Here is a 23,361-nt window from a genome sequence, read left to right as displayed (position 1 = left end):
CTGAGTGGACAAAAACAAAAGCCTGGCCCTCCTGGAGCTCATACTGCTAGGGGCCCTGTCCTCGAGAAGCCTAGCAGAGGAGGTGGAGGAGGTGACTACTATTCTCATAAGCTTAGCTACAAGGCAGGCTGGGCCAAGGGTATCTTGGCCCTGCTGACAAGGATTGCTGTTTAGGAGGGGGATCATTCAGGACATCAGGAAGGAGGCTGCTGAAAAAGCAACAATGGGGCAGTATATCTGTGGATCCCATTACTGCATGGAACTTCATACACAGGACAAAGTCTGTGGATAGTTCAGGCAGACTGGCAGAATGGGCAGCCGGCCTTTCACAGGCATTCAGGACAGGCCAGGTCATGACTTGTTTTACCTGTGATCATCAACCACATGATTATAAGGTGCCCCAGGAAGGTGGCCAGTACACTTGCAAGCATTTCCTGAGACACAAGGAGGGGGCATAGCAGTAGTAGCTCAGAGAAAGACACCCTCTGCCGCAGGGTTTGCACAGTCGATCCTGCTTTTCAGAAGTTGATGAGCTTCTCCCAGAAAACCATTGTCTGGAGCTGCCCTTTCCTCGTCTTGTCCTCTCTGCTTACTTCCTTAGCTTGGTTGGAGAATTCCAGAGCCCCACACCAGAGTTCAGGATGTGCCTCAGGAGCTTCAGCATTCTGTTATGGGAGGACAATCTGCCTGCCACTGAGGCTGCGGGCCATTAGCCTCCTAGCCTGCTGGTAACAGCGCAGATGAGATCCTTGGCAAGACTCCTGCGAGACCCCGATTGACCACGAGGAGGCAGCAGCATGCCTCGCAAAGCACTTTTTTTTCAAGTCTTAACAACAGGCCTAAGGAGACCTGGTCACCCAGACTTCCCATCCCGGTCACTCTTCACTCCCATTCCTATATGGCAACAACATATATTCATTCCTCTATCATGAACCCAGATTTGGCCTTAGTCTCCTCTTACCCTCCTCTGTCCCAGAAATCTCCACAGAGGCTCAATTCTCTTCGTACTTTTCTAGAGAATGCTTTCCCAGGAATATTCTCCTCAAAGAAATTAAACTTGGGAGAGCTAGACTAGACTATCCTCTTCTTCCCCTACTCCTAGTCACCTAACTCAGATGACAGATTGCACATGCTGCCATCAACAACCACTTAAGACACACCATCTCCCACCCACTGAAGGCATTGATTCTGGCCCAACTCCCAAGCACTCACAGCTTAGACAGGACTATCCCTGCAGGACCTGCCATGGCTGGGGACCAACTAGCTTCAAACACACTAAAGTCGGCTTCATTGTTTCCTCAAGAGCCTGGAAGTGCAGCAGTAGCAGAGCACCCAAACCTCTTTATGTAAGCAAAGGCAGAAAAGGCCAAGTGAACTACACTGCCAACAAAGAGCCCGCCAGCAGTCTGCTCTGTTCCCACCTATCTCAACCCCAAGTGCTGTCCCAGTGCCCATTATGCTGAGTAATATTCCATCACTCAGCTAAACAGCTGTCCAGACAATTCCTTAATCAAACAACACTGCCTTGAATTTAAATTTTATTTTACAAAAAGAGAAATAAAGAAAACTGATAGGCAGTTATACTGACTTACAATTGTTCTGTTTGCTTTTTTAAAAAAGTGACATGAAACACAAGTAAAAATAAATACGTCATAGAAACAGCCAGTTGCCCAGTCTCTGGGGCAGAAGCGCCTGCCCTGCTGAGAGGAGGGAAGCCCATGATCACACCAGCAGCTGGATCACCCAGCCACAGATGCTCCTCTAAAACAGGCACAGGTCCCAGGCCTCAGGGGCATCCTGAGGAAAGAAGATGGAAAACCAAAGCCAGGTACCAGGGCCTTAGGGCCATCTCATCTCCCTCCATCCCCCTGGCAGCAGTGTGGCCTTAGTGGTTATCCATCGTGAGATCCCCTCAATCCACCTGGACCCTCACCCCATGAACCCTCTGAAGAGGGTACGAGGAAAAAAATCTGTCATGGGAAGGCTTGGGGGATTTTTCTGGTGAGGCCCCAGCCCACCCTGAGTAACACAACCAGATAAGTCATTTTACATCCAGGTGCATATGAGCACACACATGCACACACACTCACACAGCTGGGCTAAGCTCTCTCTTCCAGGGAGGGTCCTGGGTTAGGTCACAGTATGAAGTCTTCTCTCGTCTGAATACCATCCCCACAGTGACAGCAGGCTACCCAAACCTCCCTCAGCTCTCTGCGTTGCAGACTGCAGCCTACCTACCTCTTCCCACCACACCACACTAAATGACTACATCAAATATACCTGCAAGAGGGGAAAGGAGCAGACTTGAGTCCCTGAAGAGCAAAGGTAGAACTGCCTGCTGAAGTTCATCGTTGTTAAGACTCAGGTATTCCAAAAGGACTAGAGCCAAGCTAGTGGCACAGAGCGGGGGGGGGGGGGGGGGGGTGTCACAGTGGAATATACATAGGGTGATGAGAAGAGTTGGTAGAAGGGGAACTGAGTCTAAAGGTGAGCAATGGAGAGTGCAGCATGCTCAGATAGGCCTTGAGGTGCTGCTTTCCAGGGCATAGTAAGCAAAGGGGCAGAAAGTCTCCTGGGGATGGGGGGGCATAACCTCTCAGGAGTTTTGGTGGGGGAAAACCCACTTAGCTTAGTAAAGACCAGGGCTCAGAAGGAAGAGTGTGGTCATCTGAGAAATCAAAGGAACATGAGAAGCAGGAGGTCATATCCTAGAAACACTAGAACAAGGAATGTAAAGCCCCTAGAGGACCTTCCTCATGGGATGAAGACTCAGTTCCAGGGCAATGGACCACAACCTTAAACATATGACACAGAGGGCCTTGCTCTACTGATAGCTGGCTAATGACAGTCATCCAGATGGCTGAAATTTTGTTGTGTTTCAACTAATCAGCAAAACTTACTGTAGCTCTTTGCTTCATGCTCCTGGAGTGGGGCATTTTCATAGTTGTGGATCATAAATATAATTTATACATTAACTCCTAGGGAAGAAAGTTCCAAAGACCAGAAAATTTATCCTTGAGTCAGGAGATGAGATAAATACTTACGTAGCACAAATCAAAGGGATGAGGGCTTCATTAATTTCCAATCTTCAGAAAAAGATCTGACCCAACAGAGTTCACTTACTTCCTTTCTTAAATAGCTACTTTGTCCCTGCCAGCAGTCTTTATCCACGTAGACATTAAGGAAATCAAGCATCACTATATATGGTAATCTTAAATCATTTAGTACTATGTTCCCCAGGAAAAGAACTTAGGCTACACCAGATGTATGGAATTTGAGTGCCCCTTGACAACACTCCATGGCAGACAAGAGTGAGAGAAAATGCCTAGGCCTGATCTTCTGCCTTCCCCAGGTCATCAGCTTTAACCCCACCTCTCAGGGGGGTAGGCATGGATCCTAAGAAGCAGAATCACCACCAAGTGTTTCTGATCAAAGAAACAAACATTTCTGCTTCCCTTACATGTTTTGTATACTTGCAGGTTTGCCCACAAGCACACATAAGGAGATAGCAGGAAAAGGGCCTGGGATTTAGCTCAGTGGCACTGCGCCTGCCTTGCAAACACAAGGTCCTGAGTTCGGTCCCCGATACCACAAGACAGCAGGAAAATCAGAGAATCAGTATATTTTCAGGTTCATTAAATAAAAAAAAAAAAAAGGAACTGGTTGTACTTCAATTTCCCACTATTTTACCTGTACCCCCTACACAAGAGCTGCACATAATCAGAGAAAGCCTTCTCTAGCCAGGTCAGCCTCCCAGAATTATGGCCTCTGCTGAACTGAAGCAAGACTCAGGCCCTTGAACTACTCTGTAGATAGCACCCAAGTGCTGCTCTCAGAATGCCCATTTACTTTCTGACAACTTCAAAACCCTGTCCCTCTAGTAACCATTTTCAGTTCCCTGCTGAAATGGTTTCTAGATCCTCAGAGACTGCTGTACTGATTTCCTGTTATTGAACACAGAATTACCTCTATCCCCAGATCTCTCTCTCTCTCACTCACACACACACACTCTCTCACAGGCACACAACCTCTGGTCTCCCCAGTGCTCCAAGGCCCAAGAGGTGTCAGTGTAACCCAAGTTCTGAGTGTGTTCTGCTAATTGTAGATCCAGACTAACTCCTACTCCACTAGCCTCAACCTGAGAGCCCACTCAAATTGCTGAAACTCTTCATCATCCATTAATGGGATGCACCTGACAGAGAAAGCACTAGTTGAAACTATTTTTAAATTTTTAAAATAATTTGCATAGCTATATTGTAGATCTAAGGCTTCTATGAGTAGAAGAGTTAAGTGTCTGACAGAGTGCTTATGAAAATGAAGAAAGGAACGCTCCTTAAGTTCCACTTTTGGTGTTAGTGGACAGCACACAAACATGGACTGGCGCGCGCGCGCACACACACACCCACACACACACACCCACACACACACACACACCCCAGCCATCTCCTGGTCTCTTTACTAGGAACAATACCCTAGAGTATGCTAAGGCCCCCCCAATAATGGAGAAACAAGCTGATCAGAAGAGGTACAGGAGGCTAAGCTGCCACCTAAGCTAGGAAGAAGATGCAGCACATGCCCAATCAGAGAGGGGCCATGGTTAGGTGGCAAAGCTCTAAAGCCAGACAAGATTTGTTCATCATAAAGAATTGCCTGGCAAAATGGGGGTGGATATTATACACCAATGGAAGACAGCCAGTGTTTACGCTTAAAATGTCCCTTCCATGGCATTGTCAACAAAGGAGACCAGAATGACTGTGTTCCTGTTCTTTTAAGACAAAAGCCAGACATAAGCCTTCAACAGAGGAAAGGTTCCTCCTAGCTCCTTCAAAGATGGAGGCAGCAGACACCAGCCCCACAATGTTCACCCAGCAAACTAGGGAAGTTATTGATTCCTAAAAGGAATCAATAATCCACTCCCCCCCAGCCCAGCAACTGCCTATCCACAGCCCCAATATTCAGCATAGACAGCTGGCCTCTATCATCATCTGAGGACACAGCTCCAAATATGGGGGGTTACTTACCTCCCAGTAATAAACTCCATGATCCCAAGTTTCAATCTCTGTGGAATGAGTCTCACCACCACTAACTATCCAGTCTCAAGATTCCCTGATCTTTCCGAGACCCAAAACATGGCTGTTTAACCCCTAGCCAATCCTAATCCTTTCCCCGGTCAATTCACCGTCCATCCAGGGTTTTTTTTTTCTCCAAGAGCTATGGGGTCCAGAATATCTTAAAACTTCCCTATCTCCTACCTTCTGTACCCCAAACATCCCCACTGCCACCACCAAAAAAAAAAAGACACATGAAAAATCCAAATAAATAATTTCCCATAAGAAATAAATTAACATGGAGTTCTCTCATGTGGAAGGAGGAAAAGCAGAGGAAAGGCCACCAGGATAGGCAGCTGGGGTCTTAGTTCTACTCTTGTGGAAGAACGTCTTTTCCAGCCACAACTCTCTATGACCTCTCACTCACACTGCAAGTGCTTTTCCCTCCCACCTGAGGTGGTGAGATCTGCTCAGAGACGGACAGCGGGGAAAGAGACAGAGATTGGTAATGCCCATTTTCTCTCATAATTTCCCCCAAATTCTAAAACAAATGTGGCTCTGAAATCCCGAGATTTGAGTTAGCTGGGTCTTCTTTTACCCAATTAGAAGGAAACCTGTGATTTCCATAGCTCTTCTGGACTCACCTTGATGTTCTACTAATAGTTGCCATGAACCACCATATTCCGATTTCCATTTTTAAAAAGATAAATTCATTTTTTAATTTCCCCTAGTTCTTCCCTCCCTCCCTCCCCTCCCAACTCCACCCCGCCCTGTTACATACATACATAAACACACACACACTCACACATACCTGGTCTGCTTCCTTCCCAAACCCTAAAAAGACCCCACTTCACATAGGATTTCAGTCTGCTCCCCCTGCCCACCCTCCTTCTCTTACTCATCGTCCCTCCCTCCCTCCCCTCCCCAGGCCAAGCTAGTCACCGGGTAAGGCAGCTCTACTGGGAGAATGTTCCCAAAGACAGAAATGGGATGTGAGCTTCTACACTCAGATGGGCAAACAAGCAAGCAGACAGCAAAAGCTAGGCAGGAAGGAAGGGAAGCAGGCTACCCTAACCCTCCATCTCAGTTTTGGGTCCCTGATTTCCTGCTGTTGCTGCTCTGTTGGATTTTTTTTCCTCTTTTGTTAAACCGCAACAGAGCTCTGCCACTGGCCAACTATTCTTCTTTGTCTTCTTCCTTTTCCATCTTAACAAGTACCCTATTCTCAAATCCCAGATCAATGCCTTCCTGCCTGGTGGGCAACCTGCTGGGACCCCCAAATGAGGTGGGGAGGGGGTCCCCAGCTATTTCCCAGTTACCTCTATCACATCGTCATCCTTATCCTCATCATCATTGGAGCTGAACCCCACCTCAGCAACCTCATGTGAGTCAAATGGAGGCACCTGGGACCGAAGGAGGCCACCAGCTGGGTAGCCTGCATGTGGGGACATGTAGCCAGGATAGACAGACATGCCCCGTGAAAGGTTGCTGGGCAAGACAGGGGAAGGAAAAGGTGCAAACATTCTCGGCTCGGACAGGAGTGGTTGTGAGAAAGGGAGTGAATAGCTGGGGAGTATCCCTGGCACAGAAGGGTTGAGCATGAAGGAAGGGTTGCTGGCAGTGACTGAGGTAGCCGTGGAAGAGGAACTGACAGGGCCTGCTGGCACCAGAGGGTCAGTAGTCACTGGAAACACCAGGTGGGCATCTGCCAGCAAATTGGACAGCTGGTAGTAGGATGGGGTACTGCCCATAAACAGGGAGTTCTCCCCAGCCTGGGAGGTGAAGGGGGTGGTGAGGTTATGGTTTAAGGAGACAGGTGGCATGGTAAACCCGCCAGAGACTGGATACCCGTGTTCATACGGCTGCATGGGGGCTGGCAAATGGCCTTTCCTGGACCGCCGGCGGGATGACTCCTGGGTGGCAGGTGGAGTGGCCAACTTTCGTTTGTGGCCCCTTAAGTCCAGCACTGAGTGCCTGCCACCACAGGGCTGGCCAGTCACTAAGAGGGAACTATTGAGGCAATGACCCCCAAGCCGTGGCTCAGTTCCAAGAGCTGTCCCAGGAATAGCACTGCTGTCCACAAGTTGGGCTGGGGGGCCAGGCAGGGTGGCATTGGTGCTTGGGGAGCTCTGATGGGATTCCCGAGCAGCAGCCACATCTGCATACTGCTGGAGCTCACTGATGATCTCCGGACTGTCAGGAGAGACAGGCCTGGCCAGGCCCTCGGGGTCTGGAGCTTTGGGTGATGAGGCACTGTGTCTGCCATTGCTTGTGGACTCACGAGAAGGCCCCTGGGAACCTGTGGACAAAATACAGGCAAATGAGAACTAGAAGGGCCAGGGAGAAAAGGAGGATAAAAGGAAAAATTCCGTTGGTCCCCACAATCCTAATTGCATGATGCCTAAACACCACCATCCAGAAAACTTTTCCCAGTCTCAATGAAAGAAACTCTTAAACCCAGAAACAAGTTGATCCATGAAAAGGTAAGTAACTTTTCTGTACCCCAGCTTCCTCAATCTGTAATATTCTAGCAAGGTGAATCCCATTGGATAACAGATATGAAACACTAGGAGATCATTCTTAAAACTAGTCAGTTTTGCTGGGGGTAAGAGGGAGTGCAGGAATGAAGCAGTCTAATTCTGGTTTAGAAACAAAATAATGCAGAATGTACTGACAAGTGCACTGATACATGCCTATAATCCCAGCACTCTGGGAAGCTGAGGCAGGAGGATCACAAATTCAATCCCAGCCTGAGGAACTTAGCAATTTAATGAGACTCTGTCCCTATCACTAGTTCAGGCTGGTCTTGATTCACTATGTAGCCCAGGCTGGCCTGGAACTCATGGAGATCCTCCTGCCTCAGTTTCCCAAGTGCTGGGATTATAGGCGTGAACCACCACACCCAGCCCAAAAAAAATTTTTTAAAGGCCTGGGGATGTAGCTCAGTGCAAGCTCTGTGTTTAATTTCCAATAATGAAAAACAAATTAATTAATAAAATAAGTAATATAAAATCCACAACTATAAAAGGCAAATTGAGACAACCAGGAAATCTGAATATGGCCTAGATGGCAGGCATTATTATGGAATTTTCTTTTAACATGAACATGGTGCTAGGGTCTGGAGGAGAATGTCCTTAATCTTAAGAAATATGTGTTCAACTTACAAATGACTTGAATGATTAGAAAGGCAGAAGGAAAAAACAGAAAGGCAGAGAGAGACAGAAGATGGTTTATGACAACAACTAGACCTAGGTGCAGGGAACATGGGCACCCACAGTGCTGTTCTTCAAGCCTGTCTGTGTGGAAATTTCTGTAATATAAGGCTAGGAACAAGAACAGTCTAACTCTCATACCTCAGTGCTGGGAGAATAAATGAAAACCATTCCCACTGAGGAGAACTTGGCAAGAGTTCCTAAGACTGTTAATGTGCCACACATGCACCTTTGTCCTGGCAATGCCAGCTCTAGGAATGTGCCCTGTAGACACACTGACATGGTAGTAGTGGTAGAATACAATAACCTAAAGGCACATCAATGGGAAACTCGGCAATACATTATGTTATACCCTATCTTGTTTAAACCTTCAATGAGGCATATCTAGAAGAAACGATAGGGAAGAAGCTATTAGTGGCATGTGAAAAAAGGATATCATGTTAGCTGGGCATGGTGGCACACGCCTGTAATCCGAGCACTCAGAAGGCTGAGGCAGGACGATTACTGTGAGTTCAAGGCCAGCATGGACTACAAAGTGAGTTTGAGGCCAGCCTGAACTACAGAGTAAGACTCTGTCTCAAAAAACAACAACAACAAAAAGAGCTAAAACCAGTATATTATGTTAGCACTTATTCTTTTTTTTTTTTTGGTACTGGGGATCAAACTCGGGTCCTTGCGGTTGTGCAGCAGGTGGCAAAACCACTGAGCTAAATCCCCAGCCCTGTTAGCACTTATTTTAAAAATACAAAGAAAAACCTACATAAATTCATATACACATATTTTATATACTCTCACGTGTGTACACACACAGACACATAACCCTATTCCATGTACAGCATACTGCTGAAAAACAGAGCAGCACCTTGTCATGCATAGTGCCTGTAATCCTAGCACTCAGAAGGCTGAGGCAGGAGGACTGAGAGTTCAAGTCCAGTTTGCCTTATATAGTACATCCAAGGCCAGCCTATACATAGAGAAAATTCTGTCTCAACTGAAAAAGAGCAGTAACTCCAGAGGAGCAATGGCTGGCTGGGAGTGTGGGGAAAGAAAAACATACTTCATTTTGTACCTTTTGAATTATCAATCATATACACATTAACTATTTAAAAACAAGTTAATCAAAAACCAAACCAAACCAATGTTGTTGTATAGGTCAATGGAAAGTAAAAGCCACCATACCTGAGGCAGCCATCCGACCATCTTCAGGGGCCTTTGGTTTGCCAGTTGCCCGGACAGCAAAGATCCGCCCATCGCTAGTACGGATGTATGTCCCTAAGAAGAGAGGCAGGAAAAAGACTGTCAGATTGACAATGCAACCAATCCTGGAAAACTCCAGGGTTGGGAAATAGCTATAAAACTAGGTCTCATACCCTCTCTCAAGATCCCTGAAATGAGGAATGGGATAACTAAGCTATGGATCACCCACAATATTTATCTATTCCACAAACAGATTACTAGCCTACCAAGTAACAGGCATAGCTCTAGCACTGGAGTACAAGAGACCGAAAAGAGCCCAGTCTCATGAAGCTTAACCTTTGGAGGGGTAAACAGATGATTACACCAGGATTCAACGCAATGGAAGAAATAGAGTAGAACAGAGTAGTGTGAAAGAGAGTAAGTTGATGCCCTATATTCCCAGGTATTCTGGCCCAGGTCCTCTTCAACATCTGAGAAGAAGGAGCCTTATCATCTCAATATTCTCTCACCCTTAGGAGGAAGAATTTAAGACTTGCATTCTGTTCCCATAAGGCACTAATCTACCTTCTCTTCAGTCCTGGCTGTCATTAGATCAATTTTTTTTTTGAATTAAGAAAGAAAGTTTATTGGTGACATACTTAATTATATTTGGATACCTCAGATAGGCAGTCACAATCACTGCAAAAGAATTCTTAGAAACTGAAGTGAGGGAATTATTTTCTATATACATAGAACATCACTGCTGCTAATGGAAAAGAAGTAATTGTTTGCAACTTAACTACAAAGGTTATCTTGGCATGGTGTTTTGTTTTATTTATGGACTGTTTTAATAAAGTAGTTAAAAATCTATTTGGTCTCTTGTTCCAGGATGATCCCGTGTTCCATAAATTATAACCTTGTATATAACATTTTCTGAAGACTGGAGGATCTCCAAGAGAAATTTTCTGCCACCCAGGGTCCTTCATGATCCAGTCTTTTCCTCTGTGAAATGCCATTCCCTCTCAGAAATCTCTGCTGGTCTCATTTGGAAACATTAATTGTATAATTTTTTAGGTGTATCTGTTATAGCATCTGTTGTTTTCTTACATGGATTATAACTTCGGGTACATTTATACCTTCATAACAATTTGTTTAATATATAAACGTACTCCAGAGAAACAGGTTTTCTAGTATAGTTAGAACAAGAATCAAAGGAGATGTGGACTCTGCAATACACAGGAAGGGTGGGAATGATAATCTTGTCCACAGTTGTTCATTAGATCAATACTGTATGATGTCAGAGCTACCTCTAGGCCAGGAGTTGGAAGACTTTTTCTTAAAAGGTTCAAAGAGTAAATATTTGCAGCTTTATAAGTAAACCTAAAGGCTCTGTTGCAACTACTCAATTCTTCCTCTGAAACATGAAAACTGTGAGGCATAGTTGTGCTCCAATAAATATAGACACCAAAATGTATATTTCATATAATAGTCACATGTCACAAAATATTATTCTTTTCATTTATTTTCAACCAAATGAGAATATAAAACCCATTTTTAGCTAGTAGGTACAATAAAAGGCAGCAAATCAAACTTGGCCCATGGATCAGAGTTTGCCAACCCCTGCTCTAAGGTAGGAAGAATCAGGTGAAGGGACTGGGTTGTGCGCTAGGACTAGCCTAGCAAAAGGGCAGAGAGAGTTGTCTTCATGTGTCTGTGTAGTAAATTAACTAACGGTCAACTTGTAACACCTAGCTGAACTGAATCAGCATGGCTGGGCATGGTGGATCCACCTGAGGATTGTTACCAATAGCCATAAAAAGAGAACTGGAGAGGAAGATCTTGGCCTGTTGATTTTCTAGGAGAAGCTTGCTGGGAATGGTTTTCCTGATGTGAGGCAGCTGTTTTCATCTGAGGAGGAGCTTGGGGCCTCGCGGTCATTGGGAATAGCTGCTGTTCTTGTCAGGGGAGCTCTGATCTTCACCATGAGCATCACTTCCTGGCTCCAATGTGGATCCCTCAGCTTGGTGGCACAAATCCTTCATCCCCCCAAGCGTAGGTGTTCTGGCTCCCACCACTGGCCTTTGCGCCTTCCGGGTGCAGATCCTCTATACGGATAAGCATGAGACACGGCTGTGGGCTCTAGGCCACTAGCTAGACTCGTGGAGGACCCTAGTTTGGATTCTAAGCCTTTAGCTGGACTTGGGTGGGAAATTGCTGGGATCCAAGCCCTTGGCTGAATTCTTTGGGGCTTTGGTGTGTAGTTAAATCTCTCTTAAGCTCCTTTTCATTTGACTTTTTGGGTAATTATCATAAAATAATCCTATAAATTATGTGTCCTATATTTAATGTATTCCCTTGCCAAAACCCTGACTACAACAGTCTGTGTACTTCATGGTATTTTTTCAGCCACCCTACAGATGCTTTAACCCAACTCCACGTATATTGGCTTATAACCCATTCCACAGTGCTTCCTCTCCAGTTTTGGTCTCCCTGTATCCACTTATCCCCACCTCAAGATTCTGCATAAGGACAATGGCAAAATATAGAAACACAAGAACCCTAATTTCCTTCTTTTAAGCAACTGACTGATATCCTCTGGGTTCAACCCAACTCTGCTATGTTCCTAGAAATGCCATTTTCTCATGCTTTCCCCAATTGTGACATTGTTATAGGATGATTCCTATCCCCCTCTAGTTCAAGCCATATGTATTTATTCTGTCTCCCAACCTAGCACTCTTAACCAAAGTTGGAGGGTGGATGGACCTTTGGTCAGGCTCTCACCTTTTGTCCCACGGATGATATGGATGCTCTCACCAGCATTAATTCTTGCCTGAACATCTGTGGAGCTGTTGAGTCCAGGAATAACAATATCTAGTAAAAGATAGATTTTAAATTTAGATTACTCAGGATCTGACTAAAGAAGGGAAAGAAAATACCAAGTCTTATATTCATCCCAATCTCTTACTGGCTTCCCACAAGCCTCTGTGTAGCAGAAGTTCAGAACCAAGGAAGGTGAAATAAGCAGACCTTTCACAATTATCTTAACAAAGAATACTATGTAAACAAGGACATTTTTAGAAATCTAATCATTGCTGCAATTAATTTCCCATGCTTTAACAGATTCCCTACAGGGCAGTAATTCATACAACTTGCTGCCAGGGAGCTCTGATTTGAATTCAATCATCTGACAGTTACATACCAGTGGTGGCGGACCTATGGCACATGTGCTGCAGCAGGTACACAAAGCCCTCTCTGGGGGCCAGGAATTTAGCTCAGTGGTTCTGCCGCCTGCCTTGCAAGAGCAAGGACCTGAGTTCAATCCCCGGTACCAAAAAAAAAAAGAAAGCCCTCTCTGTCAACACTCTAAGTCACCCCAGAAAAGGTTTGACCAATTATCAGCATGCATACAATAGCAAAGATCACATTAACTGTGCAAAAGCACACCAAATGCAAACTTTTACCTTTCAGGAAAAAGCTGTTTGTATCACTGAAAAGTCTGTTATTGTGTTTTTAAGACAAAAAGATGTTAATATGAGTTGTTTTTTCTAAATAAAAACCTTAGTATTCAGGTTTAATTGCAGTTTTGGCACTCTGTGATAAACAAGTGGGTTTTGGATTGCAGTTTGGGCACTCGCTCTCTAAAAGGTTTGCCATCATTGTTATATACCTGACCTGCATATGTGCTCTTTTGTTAATATAAGACACTAAAACCAAAACAGTAACTGTTATTTCACAGCTAGATTATTATTGAGCTCAGTGGTAAATTTTTCTTTTATTATTCTTTTTTTGTTCTTTGGTGGTTCTTATTTTTGTTTGAGATTTCTGTTTGTAAGTATTATATGTATATTATACTCTATTTGTTTTTCAATTTTAAGAGTATTTAAATTTTGTAAAACTTTTTCCCATTAGAATGTCAAACACAAATTAAATGATTTGTTAGATGAATCTGTAATTGTCATCATCTTTGAAATTTGTAAATCTCATCAGAGAAAAAGGACATGACCCATCTATTACTCTTCAGATGAAGATGCATTAGAGTTAAATGAATGTAATCTTGCAGCCAATACACTCTATGAACATAGTGCGGATTTGGATATGAATGTAGACAATCAAGAGGAGGAATGGCAGTCAATAACAGAAACATGACAGAACATGAGCACATGGAACTGCAAAGTGCAGAACTTCTAATAAAAAATATTAATTGCAGTGATCCTTTATGCTGTATAAATTATTTATATTTTATCATATACTTGAAAGTATAGTTGAAGAACCAAACAGACAGGTCATACAATGTGGCTTTACTGCAAAAAAGAAGAAAACATCAGCAATAGTGGGAATCTATCACAATTAGCAAGATGAAAATGTTTACAGGTATATTATTAATTATGGGGACAGTACCATTACCAGACATTAGACTGTACTAGAGTGAAAATAATATGTATGCCAAAGGACATATAAAGAATGCCACGCAACGCAATCACTTTTCGCTACTTGGAACTGTTTACATTCCTTTGACAATATCACATGGACAACCAAGGATCCCTTGAATAAACTTGGAAAAATCATGGAAGAAATTATTAGTATATTCAAGAATGTAGTAAAACCTGGAAAAAATGTAGTGATAGACAAAATCATGATTTTATGGTGAGGACATCCATATTTCTGCCAACATATCAAAGGAAAATGGTACAAATCCAGGATAAAATTATATCAATTATGTTTGCCTAATGAGCACACCTATGATTTACACATCTATGTTTGAAAAAATGCAAACCCTTCAATGCATGGGCATTCTTATGATGTTGTTTTGAAATTAATGAACAGCCTATTATTTGAACATCACACATTATATACTCGTAGTTATTATTCAAGTGTACCCCCAGTAAAAGAACTTTTACAAAAAGAAACATACTTTTGCAGCCAAATCGAAAATTTTTACCAGTACAAAGACAGCAAAAACGCAGCAAATCATAAACTTTTTTTTTTTGGTGCCAGGAATCGAACTCGGGTCCTTGCGCTTGTGCAGCAGGCGGCAAAACCACTGAGCTAAATCCCCAGCCCCGAATCATAAACTTTTGAAAATTTTTCTGGTGTAAAATTTTTAAATGGACTGATAGAAGAACTGATTGCATGTTAATGATTTTTTTGTAAAAATCATACATGTAGACTGAACAAAGAAAAACCTGGTAACATAAAACCTGATCTTCTCTTTGATTACAATAATGCAAAGAAAGGTGCTGATTTAGCATATCAGATGCCATCATATTACAGTTCCTTAAGGAAAACATTAAAATGGTATAAAAAAAATTATAATACAGCTAATTTAAGGTATAGCAGTTGTAAATGTATATTATATACACCAGCAATGAGTTACTCATAAGATTTCCACACTAAAATTTAGAGAATTAATTTTTTTTTTTTGGTACCAGGGATCGAACTCAGGACCTTCTGCTTGCGAGGCAGGTGGCAGAACCACTGATCTAAATCCCCGGCCCTAGAGAATTAATTATCAATAAATTACTAACCCATAAAGAAATGCTACACGTACAAATAACCCAATAAAACATTCACTTTATAGAACCTTATTTAGAATCAGAAAGAAATGCATGCAAGCAATGTAGAGAATGTTATCGAAAGTTATCTGAAAGAATGGGTGCCATTGTGGCCACAAAACAAGTCAAATGTACTATAAACTTTTATGCATTATGCACAAATTGGTTGCCTTTATGTATAAAATGTTTTAAAGAAATTTCCAGATACAAATAAATTTCTTTTAATTTAATAAAATAAATTTGAGGGCCGGGGATTTAGCTTAGTGGTTCCGCTGCCTGCCTTGCAAGCACAAAGTCCCGAGTTCGATCCCTGATACAAAAAAAAAAAAAAATTTAGTTATAAAAGTAGTGTAATAAAAATAAAAATGTGAATGTGCTCTAAAATAAATTTTATTATTGTAATTTTTAATTACTATGTTATTAATTTATACTATTATTCAACTTTAACTATCTAGATTCAGTCCATTTATAGACTTTTCCTTAATTTTTATTAGTAAAAAGACTAGTAAAAGCTATTAGATTTATTTGTACCACCAGTACAAGTACATAACTAAACAGTATACCAGTGTTTTTTAAGCCACCCAATGGTACAGTCACACATATGGTTCAAGCCGGTGGGAATGTTACTTAAAAATCAAAAAGATTTTGATTTGGAAAAAAAGGTTAGTTCTAATGATTATTTTAGATAGCTATTATTTGCATATATCTGGTCTACATCACTTTAGACTCCAAAAGTGGCTCCATCCTCTTCTTGCTGGCATTGCCCCACACCTGAGGAAGAATATTTTCAAGAATTGGCAGAGGAAGATAGGTTTGGTGGCGCATGCCTGTAATCCCAGCACTTAGGAGGCTGAGCAAGAGGATCACTACTAGTTCGAGGCCAGCCTAGGCTCTATAGTGTGTTAAAAGCCAGCCTGAACTACATAGCGAGACCCCGTCTCAAAAAAACAAACAAAAGAATTGGCAAAGGAATATAATGGCAAGGGACACTCTTTTTACTTGTTTCAAATTTTTTACAATGGACATACAGTTTTCATTCTCAGAAAAATCAATTAAGATATTTTCATTAAAATGTATATATTATGAGTATTTCTAAATAACAAGATGGAAAACAGAAACATGAAATGCTTTCCTTCTCAATCATTCTAAATCGCAGAATTCACTTCGAGAGACAAGATGGACTGCCTATCTCCCACCACCCCCCAATGCTCAATCTACAACAAACTCACAAAAGAAAGAAGAAAGTGACAATGGAGGTCTTCTAATTACACAGGAAGGTGGACAGCTATTCTTTATACCTAGCTGACCCTACTATAGTCAGGCAGGGCTCAACACATTTAGACTTCCATGAGAACTTCTGAGACTACTCACTTTTGTCCCAGTGACATTTCTACAATTCCTGCAGTGCTCAGAGAACTCTACTTGCCATACTCAAGAAAAACCACTTTTGTGGTATTATTTTAAAAATATTTCACCAGAATGCAAATTCCTCAAGATTGAGGACTGCTGTAGTCTCCATTTTTACCTACAGTGTCATAAGTATAGTAAGGTACAGAATAAAAAAGGTGTTTAATAAATACTTCCTAAATAAACAAAGTCATTTTAAAAGCAAAAATACCCCTGGAACAAAACTCAGGAGTTCCTGACCTGTTGTGGTGACCACCTTCTGGACGAGGACTCCTGCCCGCTGCAAGTAGTTGATCGGGAAGTTCATGGATGGATTTGTGCTAGAGGCAGAGCTTACACTGCCCCCAAGAGGAACGTGGCGAGGCATCATTGGGATGGGAGTAGACTGTACAGGACGAACACTGGCCACTGGCTTTTCATCACCCTTCAGTGCTGGCTGCCTGGAAGAGAAGACAAGCACCCTTTGGAGAGTTGAGCAGAAGCTTCTCCAGATGTGAGAAGCCATCTGCTCCTCTAGAATGTGGGCTACATACATCAGGAATTAGTTCCTGAAAGGAAATTAGGACAGCCGGGTATGGTGGTACACACCTGTAATCCCAGCACTTGGGAGGCTGAGGCAAGAGGACCGCTGTAAATTTGGGGCCAGCCTGGGCTACACAGTGAATTCAAGGCTAATCTGGGCTACACAGCCATACTGTCTCAAAGAAAGGAAGTCAGGATGATACAAACATGTAAAAAGGAAGGAAAGGTTCTTCAGAAAAGCACAGTGTTTAGGTGATCTTGAGAGACAATCTATCCCAACTTTAGGTGTGTGTCCCCACCCCCCACCTTATCTTTCCGTAGCCCAACAGGCGAAGCACAGAGAAGAAAACATTCTCAGGCAACAGCATCTTGGAAAATGACACAGAAACAAGTCTGAAGACTTTGAAAGAGAGTAACTTTCTATTTGAAAGTATGTTCTACTTGCTACATAAAAAATAACAAATTTGGCCTGGGGAAACAGCTCAGTAAGAGAGCACCTCCCTAGCATATTCCAAGCCCTGGGTTCAATCCCCAGCATTGTAAAAAGCAAATTTACTTTAAAAAATTCAGTTTTGGGCAGTTTTAGCTCAGTGGCACCGCACCTGCCTCGCAAGCACGAGGTTCTGAGTTCGATCCCCAGTACCAAAAAAAAAAAAAATTCAGTCTTACATATAAAATCTTACATGCTTTCTTTTTGTCATTTGGCAAGTTTTTTTTAAACATGAGACTCTTAAAAAGAAAAACATTTTAAAATCTGTCCCCTAAATAAAATAATTATCTTTAATTCAAGAAAATTAGACAATTAAAAAATGTAAACCTACTCAATCAGGCAGCGAATCTGGTTTTTAAGGGGGAGGGGGAGGGCTCTGAGGCACTTTGTCTTCAAGTGAAGGAAAAAATGATACACAGATGCCAGGTTTGTAATATGCAACAAAGTGACTCCTCCTCTATGAGCAATTGGCTTCCATCCTATTTATATTCTCAACCACTCCAGAAACTATACACAAGAGAAAGCTAGCAGAATTCTCTGGATGCAATCCAAGGCCCAGAAAGAAAACAGCCTTCATCTTGAACTTCACTGCTCTGAGTCTAAGACCAAAGTGCTAGGTGCAGGATACAACTGTGTGAAAGGGCTGGGGCTCCATATTTTAGGAAACTATACTACCTCCACCACCCAGAGGTCTAGAAAGGCTCTCCTGAGTGACAAAGCCAGCAGCTCACTCTTCCAGCTAGGGCAGTCAAAACCAGAATCACTTAAAATAGGGCTGCTGAATTGCTTAGACACCTGACCCTAGAGCAGAACCTGCCACTTCATAGCAGCCAATGAACAAGTTAGTTAAAAAGAAATTAGTTGGTGTTTGGGAATGACTCAACAACAGACCTTCACCTTTCAGCAACTTACCAGTTCCTCTGACTGAAGGCAGGGATGCTGGTCAGGCTCTGGTCACTGGCAGGGTAATATTGTGCATATGATGGGCGGGTATAGGGGACTGATGTTCGTTTGTCTTCCTCATAGCTTTTCTTTGCTGCTTTTTTCTCAGCCTTGGTCAGCTTGTGATCCTTTCGGTTGAGAAGCAATGATTCATGCTCGAAAGGCTCCTGGGGACAGAGGGTTAATTGATTTAATTACCAATCTGTGTACCAACATGACTGACTGCCCTGCCAATATGACTGATGTACAATGAACCTTACTTTGAAACCAAGAGGCCAGCTGTCTCCAGCACTAGTGTAGAGCCTACTTACAGACACACAAGCCATCTACTGTCTTTCTGTCAAGAGTATAATTCCCAGCTCTAACTTACTATCAGCTTTAGATACCTAAACTTGCCTTCACTATCAAAAAAATGAGGGAGTGCAGTGAATGATAAACTACATTTTCAGAACACTCCTCCCCTTCTGCTAGGGAATCTTACAATGTCCAAACTATTCCACATGGCTAAGCTCACACTCCTAGGACCAGGCCAGGGTGGAGCTAGGTAGTAGTTGGGGGCAGAAAGGGGGACTACATGGGACAAAGAAAAGCACTAGTTAAGCCCAAATTGCAGGAAACACTGCTTCAGATGATAGAAGTAGGCTGGTCAGATAAGCCTCCCTTGGCAGAATGTTATTCCAGGGATTTAATGCACACCAGGTTCTTACCTTGGTGATAAGGTGAGGGTACTTCAGACAGGCAAATTGCAGGACTGATTCCTTGATCCCTTTTATGTTCAAGGATGCTTGGGGAGCTGGCTCCTTCTCAACAAAGTGCAGTAGGTTCTCCACTTCCTTCCGAGTAAAGTTCAGCATTGGATTTAGATCATCCACCACCCGATCTAGAAAGGAGAAGACATGGAGAAAGTCAGCATGTGGCAAAGACTAAAAACACAAATACAAAGGTGGGTAGAGAGAAAGGAGATTGAGAGTGGCATAACTGTAACTAACAATTAAGTCATCCCACAACTGAAACACAACAGCTAGATCTGTGATGTGAAAGGGAAACATCATAGCAGAGACACCTGCATAACAACCTTGGCTCTTATCATTAAACCCACCTTCAACAAGCTTAGGTCAATTCCCTTTTAAGCAATGATTTGAATCAGGATGAGATGTAAAGAACTGCTAGCATTCTATAATTCAAAGCCTGTGTTCCCACAGTCCGCTCTTCCTCCCACCATTAACACTGTAAGAAAGGCAGCCTATATTAGATGTGCCTCTGGAACAGCTGAGAAGACAGCCCACCTGACATTCCCTGCTTGGAGATCTGACGGTCATAGATCTTCTTTTCAAGGGTATAATCAGCAACCAGGCGATAGATGTAACAGGGCTTTTTCTGGCCATAACGGTATACCCGACATACTGCCTGGGCATCATGGCAAGGGTTCCAGGAAGCATCAAACACCACCACTCGGTTGGCACCAATCAGATTCACACCCAAGCATCCGGCCCTTTAAAACACAAGCCAACAATCACAAAGCCTTCAATCTTAAAGATAGCTTTTAAATCAGATTGCCCTCTGATTCCTACCCCAACATCATTCTTTCTGTCCTAAGCATAATATGCCCAAGGATTTTGCTTTCCTGCTGATAAACAGTATGTTTCTCAAGCACTAAAAAGTATGCCCCGAAATACAACACAGCAGTGCCTATAACTCTCCACCCGTCTCTGACAATAAGTTCTCTACAACCTGGCCCCAGAGTAATGTCCCTTGGTGAGGGAAAACTTCTGTGCACAGACATTTCCAATGTTTTTACTGAGAGGAATGAGAAGTTCATATCCTGCCAAGGGCATTCTGATGACAGAAGGCAGCATAGTCTTTTAGGTGCCTGCCATGAGACATACAATGCCATCAGCTCTTTAAAGTTACATTGTATTTTTCACTTTTTAAACTGTTTTTACATTCTTCACATTGTTTAAGCTTTTCTCTCAAAACTATTCTGCGGCTAACCATGAGCACTGTTAGTGAAGGTCTCGAGGAACTTTGTAACATTATGACTGTCCTTCTACAACTTCCTTTTAGGGCAGGGATGGCGAACCTTTTAGAGCTTTCAATGGTAACAAATAGCCGGTGTGGCACATGTGCCGTGGGTTCACCACCACTCTTTTAAATAGCTCCTCTCCAACCTCAAAAACATCACACACCCAAGCACATCTCTTCTGAGATTTGGATAAGCCAACTGCTTGAGCACACCCCCTGCTCCCAGCCCTGCCCACCTTGTGGAGAGAAGGAATAGCCAGGTGCTTCGGTTGCTGGGGTCATTGAACTGAGTAATGAGCCGCTCCCTCTCAAAGGCGGGGGTGCTACCATCCAGCCCTAGGAAGGAAGGAAAGCCATGAGAAGTGGATAGATAAGGACAGGGGAACTCAGCAAGATCCACCTCCTGGGGATCTAAAGTATACAATGTTACAATCTCTCAGGGAATTTTCTCCTGCTACAAGGATTAAAAACTAAATCTGTCCTTCAGTGAAATCTAAGGCCAACATTCCTAAATTGAAGAGTGCACAAGACTCAGGGAGCTTAGAAAATACTGGCTCAAAACCTCTACCTCAGCCCTGTGGCAAGACTAAGTGTTTTGATATGGATATTATTTCTCTACTAAATAACTGCATTTTTAACAAGCTTCTGAGACTAAGAACTAAAAGGAAACTTAAAAGAAATAGACCTCGAGGGAGCAGGCAGGAGCCGGGGCGTCCCTCGCTGGCCACAGCCCAGATCCCCTGGGCGCTGCTCCACCTGCCCAGACTGCCTTAAAAAAAAAAAAAGATTTTAAAAAAGTTGCCGGAAGAGTGGATGAAGACATATCAGATATAAGGATGTTCACTATAAAGGTGTAAAAAAAGAACCAGAAGAAGAGCAAAAAAGGCTTGATGGTTGTGAAAATAGCCAGGAATAGGTTGAAGAAAAAAGGAAGCAAATAAATAATGACACGGAAGTATCAGAAAACAAATGTAGTGGCACTATTACCACTGTGGATAGAAAAGAGCTGATAACCAGCAATTTCCTATTAAGGAGAATGAAGAACATGACAGTGGCCCTGCCTTGGCTGTGAGGGAAGTAAAGAAAAATGGAAACGTACAGTGGAGTTCCACAGAATCTGTGAGTTCCTCAGTGTTTGAGAAGGCTAATTCCCTTTCTGTTGGCCTACTACAAGTGAAGGGTGGTTGCAACTTCCATGACACAGATGAAAATGAAAGAAGGGCCAAGATACACCATGTAAAGGTACAAGTTCCCAATGAGAAATCTAAACGTATTGTATACCTAAAATGTACCAATAAAAGAATTTAAGGAAAAAAAAAAAAAGAAGAAAATGAAAGGAGGTCCACAAGGAAAACATCTAATGAAAAGAGCAAGGTCAAAGCACAGATAGATGGTGTGGATGACCTTGATGACTTATCTCGGTCATCTGAAACAGCCTCAGAGGACTGTGAACTGCTTTACTCTGAGTATGAGAATATGTTGCTGCTGTTTGAACAATTTACAATGGAACAAAAAGGTTTTGTTAGTGTATTAAAAATATGGGAGGCATTACATGCATATGAAACCAATAGAACTTTAAAAAGATCATGATGAACTGCTTATAGGGAAAACTAAAAAATTGGAAAATAAGGTTAGAACACTACAGAAGGAACTAACAGAAACAAAAGAAGTGAAATCACAGTTAGAACATGAGAAACTACATCAAGAAGGAGAACTTGGCAATTTTAGAGAAGAAAACTTCCTAGTCTATAGAGTTATGAGTTCTTGGAAATGATATAACAAATTGATAACTGTGAATATATCTAACAATTAAATGCATAGTCTTTTAAATAAATTTTTTAAAAAAGAAATAGACCTCAAACAGTGGGATAGGACACAATAATGAAAAGAGGGGAACGCAAAAGGAAGAGAAAAAAATACCTTCAGTTAAGAAGCAGCATAAATAAGAAAGGAGGGACAACTTTGTCAGATTAGGTAAACTAAAGGGCAAAAGCTTAGGGTTTGAAATACCAGACAGAGAACTGAATCATTCCACTGTAGGAAGCAACAGTTTAATTGCCTGGTATTAGGGCTCAAGCAGGACCCCAACATACCTTTCCAACCTAAGTTCGCACAATTTTTGTGTTTTTGTTACCAGGAATCAAACTCGGGGTGTCGCACTTGCCAGGCATGGGCTTCACCGCTGAGCTACATCCTCAGCCCTCTCAAAGTTTTGAAACACAGCTAACCACTGACTCATGGGGCAAGCCTAATCATAAAAGCAAGCTCTAAGTGAGACCCTGTGCTAGGGCTCTCCTCACCACTCCGTAAACCTCCATTACTCTGAATCCTTCCTTTAGGCCAGAGATTCACAAAAAACATGATTTTTCCACTCTCCAGCTCCCCAAAGGATATTTTCAATGCCCAGATGTTTATGGTTGTCAAAACTGAAGATGCTACTGACATCTAGTGAGTAGAAAGTAGGGATGCCGCTAGACATACACAATACACAGACAGCCTCTACAACCAACATCTGACATACGGCCTGGATGTCAGAGCTGAGGTCAGTATTTCTCAACTTTTTTTTCCATTACCATTCCCCTAAAGGGCCCAATCAGACCATGTCTTCCATGAAATTTCAATGCTACAGATATACTATATATCTGTTTATGTACGTGTTATCTGTGACTTATACGCATTTTTAAAATTGATTTTTCACACACACACACACACACACACACACACACCACACACATGCTCACAATTTTCATCCCCTTGAGGTATCATCTCCCCAAAAAACAAAGCATAATCTAGGCTTATGCTCACTCTGCAATTTCTACCTGCAATGATCTTCAGGCCATGCAACCTCTGTATGTTCAAATTCTCCCCATCTTTTACAGAAGGCTTCTCTAATCATCCTTACCACAGTGCCTTCCTTAGAACTTGTTTTGGCACTCATTTGCTGCTACTTAGCATTTTAAAATTTTTATTAGTACATTTTCAGTACATAA

The 23,361-nt window shown here is 42.6% G+C and overlaps 1 protein-coding gene across 3 annotated transcripts in view; it reads right to left on the bottom strand.

The window, feature by feature from the left end:
* Window positions 1-1,521: 1,521 nt before the first annotated feature.
* Rad54l2 (RAD54 like 2) overlaps window positions 1,522-23,361 on the bottom strand; it is an 89,510-nt gene continuing 67,670 nt past the window's right edge. For all 3 annotated transcript variants that reach the window (XM_004834169.3, XM_021239417.2, XM_004834170.3), the window contains 8 exons: window positions 20,608-20,707; window positions 19,636-19,841; window positions 19,057-19,229; window positions 18,320-18,516; window positions 16,636-16,835; window positions 12,218-12,307; window positions 9,440-9,532; window positions 1,522-7,347 (listed from right to left, as the gene is read on the bottom strand). In XM_004834169.3, the coding sequence (XP_004834226.1) occupies window positions 6,353-7,347; window positions 9,440-9,532; window positions 12,218-12,307; window positions 16,636-16,835; window positions 18,320-18,516; window positions 19,057-19,229; window positions 19,636-19,841; window positions 20,608-20,707 (2,054 nt within the window). In that variant the 3' untranslated portion in view covers window positions 1,522-6,352. The remainder of the gene's footprint in view (window positions 7,348-9,439; window positions 9,533-12,217; window positions 12,308-16,635; window positions 16,836-18,319; window positions 18,517-19,056; window positions 19,230-19,635; window positions 19,842-20,607; window positions 20,708-23,361) is intronic.

Source organism: Heterocephalus glaber, unplaced genomic scaffold, assembly GCF_053883595.1.
Source record: "Heterocephalus glaber isolate CG9 unplaced genomic scaffold, H.glaber_assembly_v1.0 deba00001504, whole genome shotgun sequence".
In the NCBI taxonomy this organism is placed as follows: Eukaryota; Metazoa; Chordata; class Mammalia; order Rodentia; family Bathyergidae; genus Heterocephalus; species Heterocephalus glaber.
The sequence above is the reverse complement of the archived record's forward strand: the minus strand, read 5'-3'. Positions and strand labels throughout refer to the sequence as shown.